Source organism: Trachinotus anak, unplaced genomic scaffold (genome assembly GCF_046630095.1).
Source record: "Trachinotus anak isolate AG129_WGS33_773 ecotype Australia unplaced genomic scaffold, CSIRO_AGI_Tana_v1 ptg000016l, whole genome shotgun sequence".
NCBI lineage: Eukaryota > Metazoa > Chordata > Actinopteri > Carangiformes > Carangidae > Trachinotus > Trachinotus anak.
The window spans coordinates 20,956,844-20,976,261 of record NW_027273867.1 but is presented as its reverse complement, the minus strand read 5'-3'; the positions used below and the strand labels follow the sequence as shown (position 1 = coordinate 20,976,261).

The window sequence follows — 19,418 nt, the reverse complement described above, 5'->3', positions numbered from 1 at the left end:
CTGATATTACTCTCATGACTGCAAAGTAAATATGAAGCTGGAGCCAGCAGATGGTTATCTTAGCTTAACATTAACACTGGACTCTAGAAATAGCTAGCCTGGCTCTGGCCAAAGGTAACACTTACCAGCACCTTCAACTCTCTAATTAACACCTTATATCTTGTTTGTTTAATCCACACAAGCATAAAATGAACTGGACAGAGCTATACTAGTTGTTTCCTCCTGTTTTCAGTCTTTATGCTAAGCTAAGCTAACCATCTCCTGGTTCCAGCTTCATATTTGGCATACAGATATTAGAGGTATTGATCTTTTCATCTTAGCGAGAAAGTAAATAAATATATTTCGCAAACTATCAAACTATTTCTGTAATGTGTTACTGTGACTATTTAGTTCTAATAATGATAATTCTAATAATTTTGATAGTAATGTGTACTGAATGACATTCATATAAATTGCTGGATGTTAATCTAAGACACTGCAATTTATATGAAATGTTACACGTGGTTCTTCAAATACTGGTCTATAGTTAGTGTGTTTAGCAGGATCATGTTAACTGCAATGGTTGTAGAAATTGAGTAACAATGTTACTTCGTGTCACCATACCTCTTTAGACTTTTTCTGAAGCTCCTCTGCCTCTTTTTTCAGTTTCTCTCTCTCTTTTTCGAGGTCAGCGATTGCTTTCTTCAAGTCATCAGCCTCTCTGGTGCTCTGTAGCCTCTGTGTCTCCAACTTTTGCACAACAGTTTCTGTGGTTTGCTTTTCTGTCTCTTGAAGACGAGCTTTAGCTTCATCAGCTTGTTTCCTGAATTTCTTAGCCTCCTCCTCAGCTTTTGCCTGAGCATCACTGAGCTCTTTCACCCTCAATTTCAGTTTCTCTGCTTCAGCGATAACTTCAAGCTGCCTCTTTCGCTCAGCCTCCAAGGATTTTTGGAAGCCCTCTGTCTCCTTATCTAGGCGCTGCTGGATCTGTTGTTTGTCCTCTAGTAGTTTTTTAGCCTTTTCTTGTGCCTGGTTCTTTTGTTTCTGGAGCTCCTCTGCCTCAGCTTTCAGTTTGGTAGCCTCTTGGATAGCTTGCATTTTCTCCTTTAGCATTTTCTCTGCGAGCGCCCTCTGTTCAGCCAAGTCAGACTCTGCAATCTGCCTCTGTCTGGCTGTTTCTTCAGCCTCCACACTAAGTCTGGCAGCGTCCTCTGCCAAGCTCTTCATTTTCTCTGCTTCCTCTGCAAGCAATTTCTGCGTATTATCCTTGTCTTTTTTCATGAGGCGGCGATTTTCTTCTTCAATTTTGATCTTGAGTTTCAGGAGCTCATCCATCTGAATCTTAACTTTGGACAGCTCATCCTCCACCTGTGCCTTTTGTTTGACAGCATCATTAACTTCACCTTTAACTCGCTGAAGCTCCTCATCCAACACTGCTTTCTGCTTATCGGTCTCATCCAGTTGCAGTTTAACCATTGTAAGTTCCTTTTCAACCTGAGACTTCTGTTTAAGCGCTTGTTCTGCTTCCTTTTTGTGCTTGGCCATCTCTGCATCAGCCTGCTGCTTCTGCTTCAGAGCTGCTGCCTCAGCTGCTGCTCTCTTAGAAGCCTCCTCCTCTGCTTCCTTCCTCAGCCTCTCTGTATCTTTTTGAGCTTTGGCCTGTTTAGCAGCTTCATCCTCTGCTGCTTTTTTCAGTTTTTCAGCCTCCTCTGCTTTTTGACGGAGCAAGGCAGCCTCTTTCTCTGCTTTCTCTTTGGCTTTCTCAGCTGCTTGTGCAAGTTTCTTTGCATTTTCAAACTCATCTTTCAGCTTTTCCTGAGCAAGAATGTCTTCTTTATTCTTACTAAGAACATCTTGAGCTTTCTGTTCTGCAGCAGAGCATTTCTGTGCTGCCTCTTTGGCCAGAATGACCTGCTTCTCTGCCTCTTTCTCAGCGTTCTCTTTGTGTTTATTTGCCTCCAAAGCTTTCTTTTTGAGGCGCTCAACTTCCTCCTGAGCTGCTTTGCATTGTCTGGCTGCCTCTTCTTCTGCTGCAGTAATCCTCTTCACCTTCTCTTCAGCTTCTTTCCTTTTCTTCTCCTCCTCTGCAGCAAGCTTTTTCAGCTTCTCTGCCTCCTCTTCAGCTTTGACTTTGCTTTTCTGCGTCTCATCTGCAATACCCTTCAGTTTCTTTAATTCCAATTCCAAATCTGACTTCTCTTTTGATGCTTTCTGAAAGTTGATCTTGATGATGTGAATTTCTTCTTCAACCACTTTCTTTTGCCTCAGAGTTTCTTCCACAATAGTTTTTTGTCGTTCTAACTCAGAAACAGATGAGCTCTTCAGATGTGTGATTTTCTCCTCGATGTCTTGTTTATGCTGAGCAGCCTGGTCCTCCAGCAGCTTCCTCTGATAAGCTTCATCCTCAGCTTTTCTTTTGAGTCTTTCATTCTCTGCCTCTTTAGCTTTCAGAGCAATCTCTGCTTCAGTCTTCAGACGGGTTGCCTCATTGATAGCTGCCAGTTTTTCCTTGAGTATTTTTTCAGCCTCTGCTCTTTGCCGTGCTGCCTCTTCCTCTGCAATCTGCCTCTGCTTCTTTGCCTCTTCAGCAACTGATCTCAGTCTTGTTGCTTCCTCTGCAAGTTGTTTCATTTTCATTACTTCAGACTCAAGAAGCTGCTTGCTCTTTTCTGTGTTCGACAGTGTCTCCTTCTCCGCTTGAATCTTCATCTGCATAAGAGCATCCATCTCACTTCTGACTTTAGCCAGCTCATCTTCCAGTTGTTTCCTCTGGTTTTCAGTAGCGTTCACCTCATTTTTCAGACGCTGGAGCTCATTATCCAACAGGCCCCTCTGCTGTTCAGCATGTTCGAAGTCAGCCTTCAAACGAATGCATTCTTGCTCTGCAGACAGCTTTTGCTGAGCGATTTGTTCTGCAAATTTCCTCTGTTTTTCCAGCTCTTTTTCTGCATTCTCCTTTTGCTTAAGTGCAGCATCTTCAGCTTTTGCCCTCTTCTTGGCATCTCGCTCAGCCTCAAGCTTTTGCTTTTCTGCCTCCTCTTGAGCCTGGCTCTTCTTTTGGGCTTCCTCCTCAGCTTGTAGCCTCAAGCGGAGAGCCTCGTTGGCTTTCTGTCTCCATGTTTCAAGCTCTTTCTCTGCTTGCTCCCTGGCTTTGTTTGCTTCCTCCTGTTGTTTCCTGAGCTTTTCAGCTTCCTCCTGCAACTGAAGGACGGTGCCCTGCTCTTTCTTAAGGGATTCCTCAAGTTTTGTTGCCTTTTCATTAAATGACATGGATTTGGTTTGCAGCTGTGTGGCAGCAGTCTTCTGTGCTACCTCCTCTACGACCTTAATCTGCCTCAATTTCTCCTCCTCAGCCTGTTTCATGCGCCTCTCTGCCTCCTCTGCTTGCAGTTTGAATTTCTGCAGGTCATCTAGTGCTTTTTGCTTCTGCTTGGCAGCTTCTTTTTCTGCTTCTGATTTACGCTTCAGCTCATCTTCAGCATTTTTCTTTTTCTGAGTCTCTTCAGTTACCTGCTTGCGAAGCCTTTCTGCCTCATCCTGAGCAGCTTTCCTGAGCTTCTCAGCCTCAGAAGCCTTATCTCTGAGCTTTTGTAACTCTGCCTCAGCTGTGGTCTTCTGGGATATGGTCGTATCTAGCTGAATTCTGATGATGTGGATTTCCTCCTCGATTTTCCTACGACTGACTAGCGCCTCTTCCAGCTGCTGATTCTTGGACTTGATCTCCTGATCTGACAGAGTCTTGAGATGATGCAGCTCTTGCTGTATGTTCTGCTTCTGTTTCTCAGCATCCACTGCAACATCTTGCCTCTTGCTGGCCTCTTCCTTCATCTTCAGCTTAAGCTCCTGCGCTTCTTGTTCGGCCTTGGCCACAGACTTAGCGTGAGCCTCAGCCAACTGTTTCTGTTTATCTAACTCAGCCTGTATCTCTGCCATCCTTTTCCTCTCCTCTTCTTTTAGTTTTTCAGAAGCTTTCTGTATTAGTAGAAGCAAAGAGGGAGTGAAGGGAATTGAGAGAATGTTAGAGGTGTTAGACTATAAAACAAATCTTCAGTATTAAAGTTGTTATAAAACATGTAGCTACATAAAAATGTAAATACATGAGAGTACGTTACAGCTACAGTTTATTACATACTACAAAGAGACAGTTCTTTTAACTAGGGCTAAATACTGTATTGGGAAATGCTTGTCATGTTTATTCAATGTATGGCACATAGAACAACACTTTACTTCACAACACAGCACGGCACTGTACTTTGATTTCATGCACTTTACTATTTTAATCAACCAACACTCTGTAGATAAGGGGCAATTATATAATAAAGCCTCGTCATATTTAACAAAGTGAGTACTGTACAATGTGGACTTGATACACATAACAGCAAATTGTGCGCATGTAATATTAGCAAACTTAGTATTCATATTTTCAAGGTTGCTGCTCATATTTCAACAAAAAATATTCATATTTCAATTTCATGTCTGATAGTGATATGATTAATAAAATTTCTTCAGTCACCATCACCAAGAGTTGTGCCTCTCCTCAGTCTTGACACACTGCTTTATTTTCAGTTAGTAATTAAGAACTGGGCAGGGAATAAATAATAATCAGCATACAAAAGTAGTAAGCGTTCAGGGAAATACCAAAACTGTACAAAGAAGTTAAGAAACAGCACAGTAATTAAAAATAATAAAGGTTTTATGGAATTGCATCACAGCAAGTCAGAATTCAAAGTGTAAGAACCAGAATATCGACACTATGAACATTATAGCATAGTGATGCAGCAAACACAGCATGAGTTCATGTAACACACAAGACAAAGAAAGCCTGATTCAGCGGAAGTGACAAGACATGACGCAACATCAAAAGATGAGCTCTACCATTTAGTAAGAATGGTAAGTGCACAGTGTTCTGTGCAGGTGATTGACACCTATAAGGAAGGTTCAGCATTTTTGAAACCTTTAAGATTAATTTCTAATTTAACTCTGGTTTAGGCCACCATTGTTTTTGGTATACCAGCACCAGCCTTGATCAGTCAATCAATTAGAGAGAGAGAAAAATCATCAGCAAATATTTTGATAGTTGATTGATTGTTTCAGTTATTTTTCATGCACAAACTGTGACAAAAGAAGCTCCTCAAATCAAAGGATTTGCTGCTTTGCTTTGTCATATCTTTGATTACCTTTTTGGAGATTAAGGGAGCGATTTGAGGATTTGTGTACTAAAGAATTAATCAATATATAATAATATAAATATAAATAATTTTTAGTTTAGTGTTGAGTCTGTATGTGACATTATTAAGAGAACAGAAATACATAAAATAGCTTCCAAATTTAATTAAAAAATGGGACAATGATGCCAGTTGCTCAGAGTTAAAATGCACAAAAACAGAAAGTTGTGAAATGTTTCTGAAAAATCCCGAACCTTCCCTTCACTACAGACAAGAGTCTGATGTACAGAGGAATGATATGAACTGAGAGGGTGTTTTCTTTTTAAATACCTGGTGCTTGGGGGGTTAATTCATCTCTTAAGCTTGTGAATAATATTCACCATGACAAAGCACTGGCGAGCAGGTTCAAAAGGATCAAACACAATAGAAAGTTAGAAAAGAAGAAAAGGGGAAAGTAACGGTAGAGGTAGATTGAGAAATAATATTTGAGCGGGCAGGGAGCCAAACTAGAACCTTCAAATCACTAGTGTGAGTGATTTCAAGAGGAAGCAAAGAAGCAAACACCAAATTAAAATTGTTGGACAAGCAGCTAAGCAGTTGACTTGCAGTTTCAGATAAAATCAGAGTCGTGTGCAGACTATGTGATATGATTTGACTAAATACACAGTGTAGGGGAATGAGAGACATATATTGTAGTGGGGATGTGATGTGCTGCAACACTAGGATGAAACAGTTTGCTTCACCACTGGATGCTCTCCTATCCTTCTGAACAGATTTAGACTCTGAGTAACAGGGTCATTAAGTTTTTCAGTGCCAACATTTTGTTAGTGCTTAATGACAAATTATTTCCCATACATTAATCAGTTCACTGGCATTGTTTGTGTTAGTGAGGCTTCAGATTCTCAACAGACTCCTGCTGCTGCTGCGGGTCTTAGTGTGTAATTACCTCATCATCCTCCAGGCGGCGCTGTGTATCCAAGATAAATTTAATGTACTGGCTGGTGAGAGTCATCAGCTCACTGTAGCGGGTTCTCAGAGTGACATACTGAAAGAAAAGCAGTGGCACAGAGTGGTTACCAGAATGTTTATTTGACATCTGACTTTAAAATATACTTTTACTCTCATTCTTTATAATACATTTAGGTCCCAGGATAATGTATTTATGATAATGTTTTTATCATAGTAATGACAAAAAGGTCACAGTCAGTCATCGTTTCAACCTATTTCCAGTCTTTGTGCTAAGCTAAGCTAAACACCTGCTGCTTTAAATTAAAGATACAGACATGAGAATCTTTTCATCCAACTCATTAAGAAAGCATATAAGCCTATTTCCCTAAAGTCTATTAAACTATTCTTTTAAGTTTTAACAAGGGCGGATGATAACCAGCATCACTACTGACGCAGCTGCTTGTAAAACCTACCTCTTGGATGATGTTATCAGATGCACACTCCATTTTGGGTTTCTTCAGAGGGGATGCTATTGGATCCTGGAGGGCTTTATAGGTCAAAATCTGGAATTCATAATCCTAAAAAGAAAGAAAGTAAAGTCAAGCCAGAAGATAAACTTCATTTTGTTGTAAAGCTGAAAATATCAGTACAGACCTTGACTGAATCGATGTAATCTTTTGCATTTTTCTGGCAATTTTCAATCTTGTCCTTGTTTTTCTCAATCTCTTCCAGGAGTTTCTGTAAACATAAATGAAAATGTTAAAACAGACAATATTTTATCGTTAATTTTTTTTCCTACAAAAATAGAAGCTGCGAGTCTTGTTTTCATTATTATAAACGCATAAACTCAGATTGAAAACAGCCAGTGAGTAATTAAAGTAAAGAAAGAGGACTGAATGCATTCTTTCTAAGGGTTTAATGACTTTTCTTCCCTCTACCCCGCACAGCCTCTCTTTTTCTCTCACAATACCTTCTCCTCTGCCAGCTGCTCCTTGAGAGCCTTGCTGTCACTGATCGGCACAGCTTGAATCTTTTCCTGCCTCTGTCTCGCCTCTGCGAGCCATCGGATGAGCCACTCGTAGCTTTCGTGGTAGAAATTCATGTGGCGTCCAAGGAGGTCGAGCTCCCGCTGTCTCAGCTCAATCTGAGCGAACACAGCCTGCCAGCGCTCCAGGAGGCTGCTGACCAGCTGACGGTAATGCTCCAGGTCAGCGTCGCGTTCGCTGTGGATCCTCGTCATCTTGTCGCTGATGACTGTTGCTCTCTTGAGCTCGTCCTGCAGGCGGTCAAATACGGCCTGGTCGGCCTCTGCTTCAGCACGCATCGACTGTCAGGCAGAGGAATAAAGTCTTTAATGTCAAAACAGCGCAGTCCAGTGTGAGGAAAACCATAAGTACAAATATATACAATGATTATAGATATGATAGTAGATATGAACGAGAGGAAATACCTTCAGCTGACTGCGATGGGCCTCCACCTCCTTCTTCTCAGCTGGCACGTTGCTGACGTCCCGCAGGCGAGTCTCATAACCCTTCAGTGTGTCCTCTGCATCTTTAGTGTTTCTGATCACAACATCAATGGTCTTCAGCCTGAAATCAAGAGGTGCACATTGTATTTAAAAAAAATACAATTACAGCTGTAAATTCATCAGGAAGCGCTCAGAGAGTCACAGAGCCTCACTTGTCCAGGTAGACGGAGGAGAGGCCGTAGACGTGGTCCATCTTCTTCAGTGTGACGTCCAGCTCAGAGCGCAGCATCGGGGCGGAGCTGGACTGCTGAGGAGACGCCAGGACCTCCTCCGTCTTCTCAGCAATAGAGTTCAAGTCTTTCTTCAAGCCCTCCAACTCGGACTGGACTTTCTGCCATCAAATATTGCGTGAACACATTATTTGTTATCACTAACATTTTAGTCAGTAACAGGCATAAATTACCATTCAGTCAGTCAGATAGTGTTAATGGGATGTGCAACAGACCTTTTCATAAAAAACATTAGTGTTGAACCTTCTCAAATATCGTGTTGCATGTTAGTATGACAGTTTGATTCATTTAGATTATTCCCTTTCCCTCTGCACCTGATTTAATGTTTTATTCTCCATGATGTTACCATTTGCTCTGCAGTCTTCAGGGCGCACGCCTTTAGTGGCTCCTTGTCCACAGGCTGGCGAAGGCGAGTCACTGTTCGGTTCTCACATCCCTCCAGCCTCAGACGAAGGTCCTTGATCTTTGTCAGGTAAGTCTTACACACTGACTCATCTTGCTCTCCTGGTTGAATCAAAATAATAGTTGTATATATGTTATCAGTTTGCAAAGAGCACAAGTTCTGAATACATACAGTAAAGCTGGTTATTAGTTCAAGTCAGATTTTGCATTGCATGTAGGAAATACATTGTAACATCAAACAATCAAGCGACTGCACAAACACATTGCGTAATCCTAAAAGTTACAGTATTAGTTACAGATTTTTATTTAATAGAGACATTTTAAAGCACCCTTTTTATTTTGGTGCATTTAAGCACTTTGGAGGAAATAATCTTAATGGACTACAGGGGCTTTAGTACAATTACTATCCCTGATAAGTGAACATATCTGTGTCACATTGTACACAGAAAATGTACTTTTTCATGCTTGATTAGTCCTTTGTTGATTATCTGTTTTAGTGATTCATTTATCAATTAACTGATTCAATCATTCACTGATAGAGACTGGAAATCAGCTGCCATGAAACCCATGCACAGAGACAGGACTGCAACAACGAGTGAAGTTAGGAGGAATATCAAAATCAGGATGATGAAGCTGATTGAGTTAATGAATGAAATGAAACATGACGATGCAACAGCCCTCGGTGCATACAAAGTCAGCCAATCAAAAGCTCCTGTTACACGTCTGCCACTGTGACTGAAGCACCTTACCTGCCCTGGGTGGCACATAGCCTGCAATGTGAACCCAACAGTCAACTTACACACAAATGACCATGACTGAATGTCAACACAAAAGTCTGAAAAAATGATTCAGTGAGAAAATGTTTGGTCCAACTTAAACTTTAAATACAACAAATGTGTCTTATAATCAATAATGTAACGTCATGTAATATAAACAATATTTTGGTGATGATGAATGAATCCATAGTGACGTTTGAGATACAATAACCAAACCGTGCACACACACCTTGCTCTGCAGAGCTGACCATTGTGTTGTAGTGCTGGTTGGCTTTGTTGTAGTTGGACTCCACTTGCATACGGTCCTCGGCCGCAAACATCTGGGAGTCCTGGCTGTCCCTCAGGAAGTCCTGGTAGTGCTGCTCCAGATTTCTCAAAGCCAGCCGGTACTCCTCCACCCTCAGGGTCTTAAACTGCAGGGGTGCAGATGAAGGGAGGCGAGGGAGATGGATATTGAGCGTTATGAAAACACTAACACTGTCTTAAGAAAAGCATTTCCTCCCTCTGGAGCGAATTATCAGCCAAAATCAAATATTATTTTTCCCTTTTTAAAAAAAAGTCTCAGAATAAACCAAATAAGATGAACACAATCACTTGTCAGAATATGAAAGATAAACTTTATCCACTTTCATTGTTAATTTTAAGTCTGTTTTCACACTAAGCACATAAATCTAATTAGATGTAACAAATACTGACAACAGCAGTGAGCCCATGTGGTGAAACGATTAAATTAACCTTCATCTGAACCCAAGTTAATTGGAACAACAGGCTGCTGCTTTCATTTAGCTTTTGAGAAATATTTCCCTCCTATCTTTAGTAACATCCATATACTTTACAGATTTTATATAAACTTTAAGGTACTGTTAGTGTATCAGCTTTTCTCTGATACAGTTTGTCCCGTGTTGTTACCATGGTGATGTTCCAGGATTTGATGATGTGGATGTCTCTCATCAGGTACTGCCAGGACAACATACTCTTCATGTCCACAAACATTGTCTGCCATATTGTCTGCAGCCTCTGGAGGTTTCCGTCCAGTCTGAGGAAGAGTACAGCAGAGGTGAGCACTGGAGCTCTGTGTGCATGTGAATCTGGTTCCTGACTAATGTAAAACTCACCCGGCAACACTGTTCACAGCGTCCTTATTGGTGGGTGGGACCAGGAAGCAGATAGATGGTACAGACGCCTCGCTGCCTTTGTCATTCAGCACTCGCCACTTGTCAGGCTGCGAGTTGTTCAGCAGAGCACATTCATCTCCTCTGTGGACTGTGATCTGGAGGGAGATAATCACAGATGCTCATGTCCAACTTGTCAATGGACTGAACCTAATACTACATAGTCCTGTAATACAATACAACGGAAACTGTATATTTCATTTCATTATTAGAAGTTAACCAAAGGCTCAACAGAGCTATTACAGTCTTTGTAAATCTGGTAGGAATGTGGAAACCATAGTTTTACAAATATTAAAAATATGGACAAAATGAAGAAAACCGTATTTAATATTTGACTGGTTACCCTGATTTGTATCCAAGTATTACACAGAATTTGCATGCGTACCTCCATCTGTTTGAAGTCACAAACAGCCTGGATGGGCTGTTTGCCCTTTATCGGTGTAGCAGGGTTACGTGGTTTCAGCTGGATGATGGTCTTGGCTCTGCGCTTCAGGCCTTCCAGGTGAGTTTTGAACTCATTCAGTTGCTCTTTCTCATCCTGTTCAGATCAGAATAAGACATAATGTGGGGTACATTAAAATGAATGCCCAAATCACCATCTCCACCTTTACTTAAAAGAAAAGTTCTTAAAAGTTCCCAGAAACTCTGTTATCTCTCCTCACCACATGTACGATAGCATCTCATAAAGCTTTAAATCAAATTTAAGTAAACAACACAGTGATGAATAAACCTACAGCTGCGTCCTGCAGCAGGTCTTCCAGCCGTGTGACTGTGACGGAGCGGTCGCACGTGTATTTCCTCTTCATTGTGTCTTGCATCTTTTTGATCCTCTCCTCTGCCTCCTTCACGTCAGAGAAAAACTAGACAAGGAAAAGAGTGGAAACATGAAGCTGCAGTGTTGTCTGAGAGTTAAGAAGTTGCCTCATATAGACATAGATCACCCGATGGGCTGGCAAAGGTTAGATAATTGTTACAAGATAACTGTTCTTTAATAAAATAACTCTTTATTGACAGATTGACCACATTAAGCAGACAGTTATCAGCTTATGTTGTCTTGCAGGGTGAGTCAGCAAACATACCTGGAAGTAGGCAGTGTTTTCTTTCAGGTGGGTTTCGATGCAGCAACACAGCTGCAGGATCCAACTCCACTGAGTCTGCAGAGCTGCAGTGAAGGCCTGAGGAGACAGAGTGTTGATGAGGAGGATAAATAATGAATTATAAAATGAATACAGTCAAAAGATGTCTCATGTGTAATGTAATGTATGTTGACTGGAGCAGTGCAATGAGTTGTACCTCTATAGTCTTCCTGGCAGGGTGTCCGTCTCTCAGGAGTTTGTCTCCTGTGGTCTGGACACTGTTCACCTTCTTCTCCCTGAGCTCCAGCTCTCTCATCAAACCCTGCTCACAACAGCAACATACAGATGTTAATCATTATCCCTACAGAGCACAGTGGGTAAAACTTCTCAGAACATCACACTGTCACTCTACCGAGTAGTTTTCTTTCTTGGCTGCCATGTTGGTGTTTCGTTCGCTCCAGTCGTAGTTGACCTCCTCCTCCTCTTTCTCGTTCAGCCACATCAGCTCTTTGGTTGCTGCGATGACGAAGGCGTGAAGTTGGTCCAGGTAGCGCAGACGGGCCTTAGAAGCGTTCTGTGGTGACACAGGTTATAATGCATTAGAATCAGAAGGAAAATGGGATGGAACAGAAGACTTTAAAGTGGCACCATCCACTACTTGGCAGCTTGAGATATTCTCCACCTTCTCTACGAGGCTGTGAGTGAAATGTCACATTAGACATATAACTTTCAACAGCTGCTTTGTGTGATAACTGAAATGTGCTCACATTTCTCAAGTAGAGGATTTCTCAAGAGAGTGAGTAATTTCATTAGTAGTATGAGTAATTTTATTTTGTATGCATATGTTTCTCTTCATTTTAGAGTCTGTTGTAACTTACCAGGAGCTTGCCGTACTGTAGCTCCAGTTTTCCGAGATAGTCGCGGTACGCAGCTTTACTGGCCGGTGAGATCTGACTCTGGAACAGAGGAGAGGCAAGGTCATGGGTCAGTTAATTAATATTTTATTTTAAAAAATATCAGTTTCCTTCTCTCAATCAATATACATCTTCTTATCTTTATTTAACCAAGACTGCTTCTATTGATCTGTGTTTCTTCTGAGACTCTTGGCCAAACTATCGTCTTACAAAGTCAAAGACAAGCATTGAATACTTTTGCTTGCCCATATTAGTCCTTAAAATATTCATGATCTTGTTTCACTTCATATTCATTCATATACACACATACCTCTTAATAAGGCTGAGATGTGGTTGGCGATAAATAAAATCTTTCTGCTTCTACCTAAAACATTTCTTCCTGTCTTCTGTCAACTGTTCGTACCTCATCAGCCTTCGCCCTCTCGATCTTGGAGCGGAACTCCTCCACAGACTGGTGCAGGCCGCGGTGGCTGCCCAGCTGCGACTCCACAGTGGGCAGGTCGGATCCCCACTCTCCGTCATCCACGCGGCGCTGGTTCTCCTCCACCCAGCCCACCAGATCTCGGATGTAGCGCATGGTGACTTCGTCCAGCTCGGGCCGCACCCTCATGGGTGCCTGCTGCAGGACCTGGGCGGTGTGGATCTGAGTCATGGGGATCTGCGTGGCAGTCACGCCTGACTTGAGACGCAGGTTGTACTCACTGCGGAGGTTCACCAGCCGCTCGTGGAGACGATACACCCTACAGCCAGAATAGTAATAGAAAAATGTAATGTCAGTTAGGGCTGAGAAGTTTGCACATTTATTAACAACATTTTATTTTTTTCATGTATTTCTTTTCACTTGATTCAAGTCTCTATCAAGTGAATGCCAAACAATCAGTGGCTCCAACTTCTCAGACTTTCAGACCTCAGGATATGTTTATTTACTGCTTAATGTCTGTTGATTGGACAAAACAAGCAAGTTGTAAATTTTACCTTGGTCTCTTCAAATTTCAAATTTTTTATTGAATTAATATTTAATCAAATAAATAAAAAGATAGATGAGTAGATCAACTGATGAAAAATTATTATTAACTGTGACCGTTATATCAAATGTTAGACATTTCAAATGCTGCAGTTTGTCACCTGCGATACATCTGTTCAGCCTGTAGGTGGCGGCCATCTTTGAGCAGCTGAACATCATTGAAGAGGAAGCGAATCATTCCTTCTGCTTTCTCCAGATCTGCCTCCATCTCTGCTGTGTGCTGAGCAGGCTTCCCCGAGCTGAGCATCCTCACATCCTGCAGCACAGAGACAAAGGCGTTACAGTATCTGCTTCTGGCTGTGATCATCTCTGGTGAAATAACAGTGACTGTTTCTCCCTCACCGTCTGCAGCAGAGTTTCCACCTGGTTGAGCTGCTCCTCACACACCCCTGACTCCATCTGGACCTTACTGACGATCCTCTGAAGTCGCTCCAGCCTGCAGTGGGAGAGGGGAGGTCAAAGGTCAAAACTCACTTTAAACAAAGTGCAGTACCTGACCTCAAATGATCCTCCAGGGTACTTTTTTTTTTTTGCTTTGTTGCTCTGTTGTGATTAAGTAAAACCCATCTCATTACAAATAAAGAAAAACTGAACAAGGAGATTAAAAAGTGAAAAAATGACAGCACTCACTCCGTCCTCCGGCGGAATAAATACTTTAACTCGTATCCCTGATGCATGAAAGCCATGATGGAGCTCAGTCAGTCCACTAACGTACAGATGATATTTTTCAAAACTCTCCACAACACTTGACTTAAACACTTTCCCAAATGTTGCAGGAACTAAAACCAAAAGCTACGCCCTCCCTACCATGTGATTACAAAAAAAACAAGTTTATAAATCAAATGACCATATTATTGTGAGTTTGTTTCCGTGGCGATGGCACCACCGTCATGTGTTTGCCCTAATATGACTTTTACTTCCCGCCCCACAAAGCCAACTCTTAACATTTCTTTACCAAAGTGGACTTTGTCATTAGGAAATGAGTCATCCTCATGCTCACACAGATCAGTTTCTTAATTTCTTGTGGTTTTTCAAAAAAGTAGAGTTTGCTTTGCAGCAGACAGCATGTGACGAGGTTTAGTCTGTGCCCCACTTACCTCTCAAACTCTGTCCTGAGGAGACGCTCTCTCTCCAGTATGGCGACATGCAGTCGACCCCATTCCTTCTCCACATCAAAGGGATGGTAACCTGGCGGCACTTTGACGTGACCTGCCTGCACTGCACCCTGAAAAATAACAGCCACATACAGTTAACTGTAGTTAAACAATCATGTTTCAATTCTTTAACCATTTAACACCCATCCAAACATGGTGGACTATTTTTGATTGTTAGACCCTCGTGATGAATTTGGATGTTTAAGGGTTTATTCACTCAGACTGACTTGAAGGTGTAAAGACATCATGTTTTAGAGGTTTCAGCTGTAAATTCTGCCTTGCATTGTACCTGGATAATTCTTATGACAAGAATTAGGCAAGAATCTAATCGACTGATAGAAATATACTGAATGTTCAAATCCAAATAGGAACTTTTCGTAGTGTTGACAGTCGTGAAAGTTATTGTACTTCTGTCCTGCAGGCAGAACTGTGGGTGTTAAAGGTTAACTATCAGTGTAAAACTTGAATTTGTCTTGTATTTAATAACTTCTTTCTTGGTGCAAATTGCAAACATGTAGAGCAAGAAAAACACTTCAACACATCCTGTGAAAAGCCGACTTTCATGACTGACAGAATGCAGATGAGAGAACTCACCTCAAAAGACTTGAAGATGTGTTTGGAGCGGTTCTTGTCGGCCTCCTTTGCAGGAAGTTCTGTTTCCTTGAACTTCAGAAACTGACGCCAAAGAACCTGCAGATCAGACAAGGGATGAATTTGTTTATCACTGTTTTATCATTGTGATGTTTATTGTTATGTTAGTCAAAACACAAAATCCACTCGCCTCGATCTCCTCATAGCTGGTGGGGAACTTCCTCTCCTCGAAGACGAGGATGTGGTGTCTGATCCACTGCAGCAGCACGGTGACAAGCTCATAATACTCCTGCCAACGCAGCTCCAGCTCCTGAAGCACAGACACAGACAAATGTTTAAAACCTGGAGGATGATGTTTTACTGTTTGAGCTGAAAGACATTTTCACTGAACTGAATTCACAAAGCTGCTGCTACTCATCATTTCCAAACATGTTCCATGAAAAGATTATGAACTGAATACAATTTTTATATAAAGTTTCTTCTCTCTCTTATGATGATAATGATGCAATATTACTCCTCATTGCTCTGATGATCTTGGAGCTTTGTTTTACAGTGGCAATCATCGTTAACTGTTCTGAATATGAGCACCTACTCACGCTTACAATATCTACACTGTAAAATACTAAGTTGATCAATTGCACCATGCTTAAAATTCTAATTCCGATAAGAATATGGCAGATTCACTTCTTGTGTCTTCTGCAAAAGATCTTTATAGTGATTCAGGGGGAGAGAGGGTTTGATGATGTGGAAGAGGAGGACTCACATTGGCTTTAACACCATCCTGAACGTCTGGTACCCTGGGCATGACATCATACAGAGAGGAGACGTATGTGATGATGGATTTCTCATCTGGATGGGGCACATCAACATCTGCAGAGACAGAAAACAGGGAATTTAGGAAAAAGTTTTTAGTGAAATGTTGCTTGGGTCAGGGTTATCTGGAAACTGGGACACTGATGTATTGGCTCATGTTTTGCAACTAAAATAATCCCTAGGAATTTCTCATCATTTGGTTTTCTAATATGTGTATTTGTGCACTCACTGTAGTTCAGGTAGGAAAATTGACAAAAAAAGACCCAACAAAAAACACTTTTCAGTGTTTATCAGTGGCCAAAACTGTAAGAAAGTTTTTTCTGAATAACTCCTCTGTGGGAATGTTTCTAAAAAAGAGAATAAACAATCGCTCTATTGTTCCCTGAAGTAAATTATTAAAAGACCCCTCCTCTCACCCTCGGGGTCCAGCAGTCTGGTGACGCCCAGGTCTCTCTCTGCCACGCTGAAGGCCTGCTCCAGATTCTCCTGGTTGCTCTGTCGGTACACTTGACTCATGTCAATCAGAGTGGGCCTGTGGACAGAAACCACCCAGACAGAACAGAAATGGGTCGTTACAGTACTTACTACTGTCAATCACTCTCAGATTAAATCTGACCGGTGAAAAATGTGAGAAAAAAATACTCATTAATTATCTTTTGACATCAGCCCCAACATCTAGATCAATGTTTTTGTAGTTTTTTCTTTCTCTTTTCTTTTTTTTACCTCTCAGCAATAATTCTATACTGACAGCTGGCAGGTAAAAAATGCTGTGCTGCATATTTTATGATTTTTGTTGCTGGAGGCAGGTTTATCAGAGGAACTATGTCTTTCCTGATACCAGAAAGGGCAGGCAAAAACAGGAGTGCTCACTCCCAGAGCAGCTTAACACTCCCTTATCTTTTTAGAAACAAAATACACAGACATTTTGCCTCTGAGTGCACTTTGCCAGAGAGATAACTGCAGTCTAATAACATGTAGGCACAAGCACAGAGCATCTCACAACACTTAAGGGATGAAATTGCATCTCATGCCCAGAAATACCAAGATTACTCTGAGGACATAGAGTGCATAGTTAATTCTGCAAAGTGAAAGCTTTTCCAAAACATCACATTTCAAGCATTCATACACTTGCACCACTCTCTGGATGTAGTATTCTCTGTGTGGCGGGGTTGGTTCTCTCTCCACATAGCAGGCCTGTCTGTAGGACAGTCTGTCCCTGCTCAGGTGGATGACGTGAGGCTCTGATCCTGATTCGTGCTCCTCGCTGTGGGACCCTCGACTGGAGTGGGCCTCAGGGCTCTGGGAACTTCGGCCCGAGTCGAAGGAGTATTCGGCAGGGATGTCCTCGCACAGCATGACCACCCTGTCCTCCAGGTCACTGACGGAGCCCGCTGTGCTGCTGGAGGCACTGTTCAGACGCCTCTTGAACTTCCTCTTCAGGTTTAACATTGTGATAATGGCTGAGTTAAAGAAACTAAAGGTCCAAGGTTTTGCTTTGCAAAAACTGAAGATATAAAAAAAAAAAAAAAATTTTTTGAAGCTATAGCATTAAGAACAATTTCATCCTTGCTCGTATCCACTAGTAATTCCTGCTTGCTCCTCTTCTTCTCGTCTGTCTTCAGCCTAATGTCTGTTTGACTCAACCACAAAGAGTCCTCTCTGCAGCTCTGCAGCTCTTCGCGTCTTGCTCTTCCACCTCAATGAAAGAATCTATGGCAGAGTAGTTAGCGTACCTGTGCTCTGCTACGACCTGCTGAGCCTCCAGTGAGCGTACCTCCAGGGCAACCGTTTCTCAAATTAAAGTGATACACCCACAACGTCAAAGAAGACGCGCTCTCTCTTCACATTGAATGATGCCAGCTCCAGTTCTACATGTTATTTTTGTGTCGTGTGGTGGGCAGTCCTTCAGGGCTTGTTTTACTGTGCAGACACAAAGACTTAAAGTGGCACTCCACCCAAAATATATGGTTTGTGCATGAAACAGTCGCCTCCTGTAGGCTTGAAAGGTGGCAGTTAAAGTTTCCTCACTGAGGAGAACAGTGGCCGTGGTTAGCTTAGCTTTATGTCAGCTCTTATGGTCACAAGCAGAAAACTGCTGTCAGTGTGTATGCATCAACATGTTCCTAACAGTTGTATTTTTACCTAAATATGACTGAATTAACTATTACCATCACTATGATGCATGAGTAAAGTGAAGTAAGCTTCTATAGACACTTTGATTCTGTTTTCCTGCTGCGGAAACTGGTCACCATTATAAACCTTTGCAACCAACACTGTAATTACATTTAATGTACTGATCATTAAAATGTGTTATAAATCATATTTAAGTATTAACTGTTTGTACATGTACAGATGATTCACTGATGGGTTTAGAACTAGTTGTCCATTTTTTTCTGTGCTTACATCTACAGTTTAGTGTTTTATAAACCATTCGTTAATTGTTAATTTAATAAAAATTTGACCAGAAAGAGTTTTCAAGCTTGACATTTATCAGTGTGTTTGATTTACAAACACTGATGCACATTTTGTCCTGACAGGTTAAGTGTGCTGCCCTAAAAGACAAACATGAATTTTGCATTCCTGCATCCTAACCTCCTGCAATAAATAAAACTGACACAGCAACATGAAATATGCAAAAGGTCACAGAAAAGACCTTTTTAACTGCCCGTAAAGTTCATTTCCTCCGGTGTTACAAGATCCCAGGTCCAGACAAGCTTCCCTAACCAGAAAATGCTTCAGTGCAACAGCTCTCCATAACAACTTGTCTTAGACAATCCTTTTGTGCCACTGTTGTCAAATAGGTGGGTTTAATTTTATCTCTTCAGTTTCTTGCTTTATCAGATCTTTTTTCAATTTGTAGTCTCTAACCTTGACCTACTGATGCTCTCTGTCTCACCTGTGTTTGTGTATGATGGCGTTGAAGAGCTTTCCATCCCTCCAGCTGGTGGTGAAGTTGTCACAGCGCAGGCCCTGGTATCCCTCCACCATCCTCTGAGACCACAGCAGCAGCTTCTCTTTGGCTGTCATGTCGTCCGACTGACCATTCACCTGAATGTCTGAGATCTGGAGGGGAAGATGGTGCACGTAGTCAGTGATAAGACTTAAACTAGAGTGGTAAAGGGATGATATTAGGATAGGTGACAAAATTAAACAACAAACAAACAAGTCACATACAGAGCTGTCATAAACAGTGGTATATGTATTAAAAGGTTATGGTGAAGTTACTTTTTTCCCAGTGGCACATGGCTTTTCCTTTGATATACTGAATATGATTGAAGTGTTGGATGAAGGGCAGAAAGAAAAAAAAAAGTTCCCCAGTTTGACCGCTGATTTCTTCCAGACTTGAAATGAGTCACATTTGAAACCTCAAATAGCAACCACCACTTTTACTTGAAGAGCAAATGAAATCCACGAAACTCACTGTTTTAGAGAGAAACACAAACCCTTTGTGATTATACGCGACCAAAACAGAAATCACAAGAGTGAAATAGTCTATGAGTCACTGATCTTACAAAGTTATACTGTACGGTCCAAACAAAAAAAATACTCTGGCTGCTGTAAATGAATGTTGGACCATGAAACAAAACCTCCACAGGCAGATTCCTCTTTTTCAAGAGCTGCGAGACAAAGCTATGAATCACAAGAC

The 19,418-nt window shown here is 41.5% G+C and overlaps 1 protein-coding gene across 11 annotated transcripts in view; it reads right to left on the bottom strand.

The window, feature by feature from the left end:
• Nucleotides 1-19,418, bottom strand: part of pleca (plectin a) — a 102,826-nt gene that overhangs the window by 8,219 nt on the left and 75,189 nt on the right. For 8 of the 11 annotated variants that reach the window (XM_071500105.1, XM_071500107.1, XM_071500114.1 and 5 more), the window contains 27 exons: nucleotides 18,669-18,835; nucleotides 16,189-16,304; nucleotides 15,723-15,829; nucleotides 15,150-15,269; nucleotides 14,963-15,058; nucleotides 14,312-14,439; nucleotides 13,557-13,650; nucleotides 13,316-13,470; nucleotides 12,594-12,930; nucleotides 12,155-12,232; nucleotides 11,689-11,850; nucleotides 11,494-11,598; nucleotides 11,280-11,375; nucleotides 10,935-11,060; nucleotides 10,586-10,738; nucleotides 10,144-10,298; nucleotides 9,938-10,064; nucleotides 9,258-9,441; nucleotides 9,002-9,022; nucleotides 8,197-8,354; nucleotides 7,773-7,951; nucleotides 7,543-7,681; nucleotides 7,063-7,419; nucleotides 6,747-6,830; nucleotides 6,566-6,670; nucleotides 6,091-6,189; nucleotides 604-3,951 (listed from right to left, as the gene is read on the bottom strand). In XM_071500105.1, coding sequence (XP_071356206.1) covers nucleotides 604-3,951; nucleotides 6,091-6,189; nucleotides 6,566-6,670; nucleotides 6,747-6,830; nucleotides 7,063-7,419; nucleotides 7,543-7,681; nucleotides 7,773-7,951; nucleotides 8,197-8,354; nucleotides 9,002-9,022; nucleotides 9,258-9,441; nucleotides 9,938-10,064; nucleotides 10,144-10,298; nucleotides 10,586-10,738; nucleotides 10,935-11,060; nucleotides 11,280-11,375; nucleotides 11,494-11,598; nucleotides 11,689-11,850; nucleotides 12,155-12,232; nucleotides 12,594-12,930; nucleotides 13,316-13,470; nucleotides 13,557-13,650; nucleotides 14,312-14,439; nucleotides 14,963-15,058; nucleotides 15,150-15,269; nucleotides 15,723-15,829; nucleotides 16,189-16,304; nucleotides 18,669-18,835 — 6,996 coding nt within the window. The remainder of the gene's footprint in view (nucleotides 1-603; nucleotides 3,952-6,090; nucleotides 6,190-6,565; nucleotides 6,671-6,746; nucleotides 6,831-7,062; nucleotides 7,420-7,542; nucleotides 7,682-7,772; nucleotides 7,952-8,196; nucleotides 8,355-9,001; nucleotides 9,023-9,257; nucleotides 9,442-9,937; nucleotides 10,065-10,143; nucleotides 10,299-10,585; nucleotides 10,739-10,934; nucleotides 11,061-11,279; nucleotides 11,376-11,493; nucleotides 11,599-11,688; nucleotides 11,851-12,154; nucleotides 12,233-12,593; nucleotides 12,931-13,315; nucleotides 13,471-13,556; nucleotides 13,651-14,311; nucleotides 14,440-14,962; nucleotides 15,059-15,149; nucleotides 15,270-15,722; nucleotides 15,830-16,188; nucleotides 16,305-18,668; nucleotides 18,836-19,418) is intronic. The other 3 variants (XM_071500106.1, XM_071500109.1, XM_071500113.1) reach the window with 1 other exon arrangement.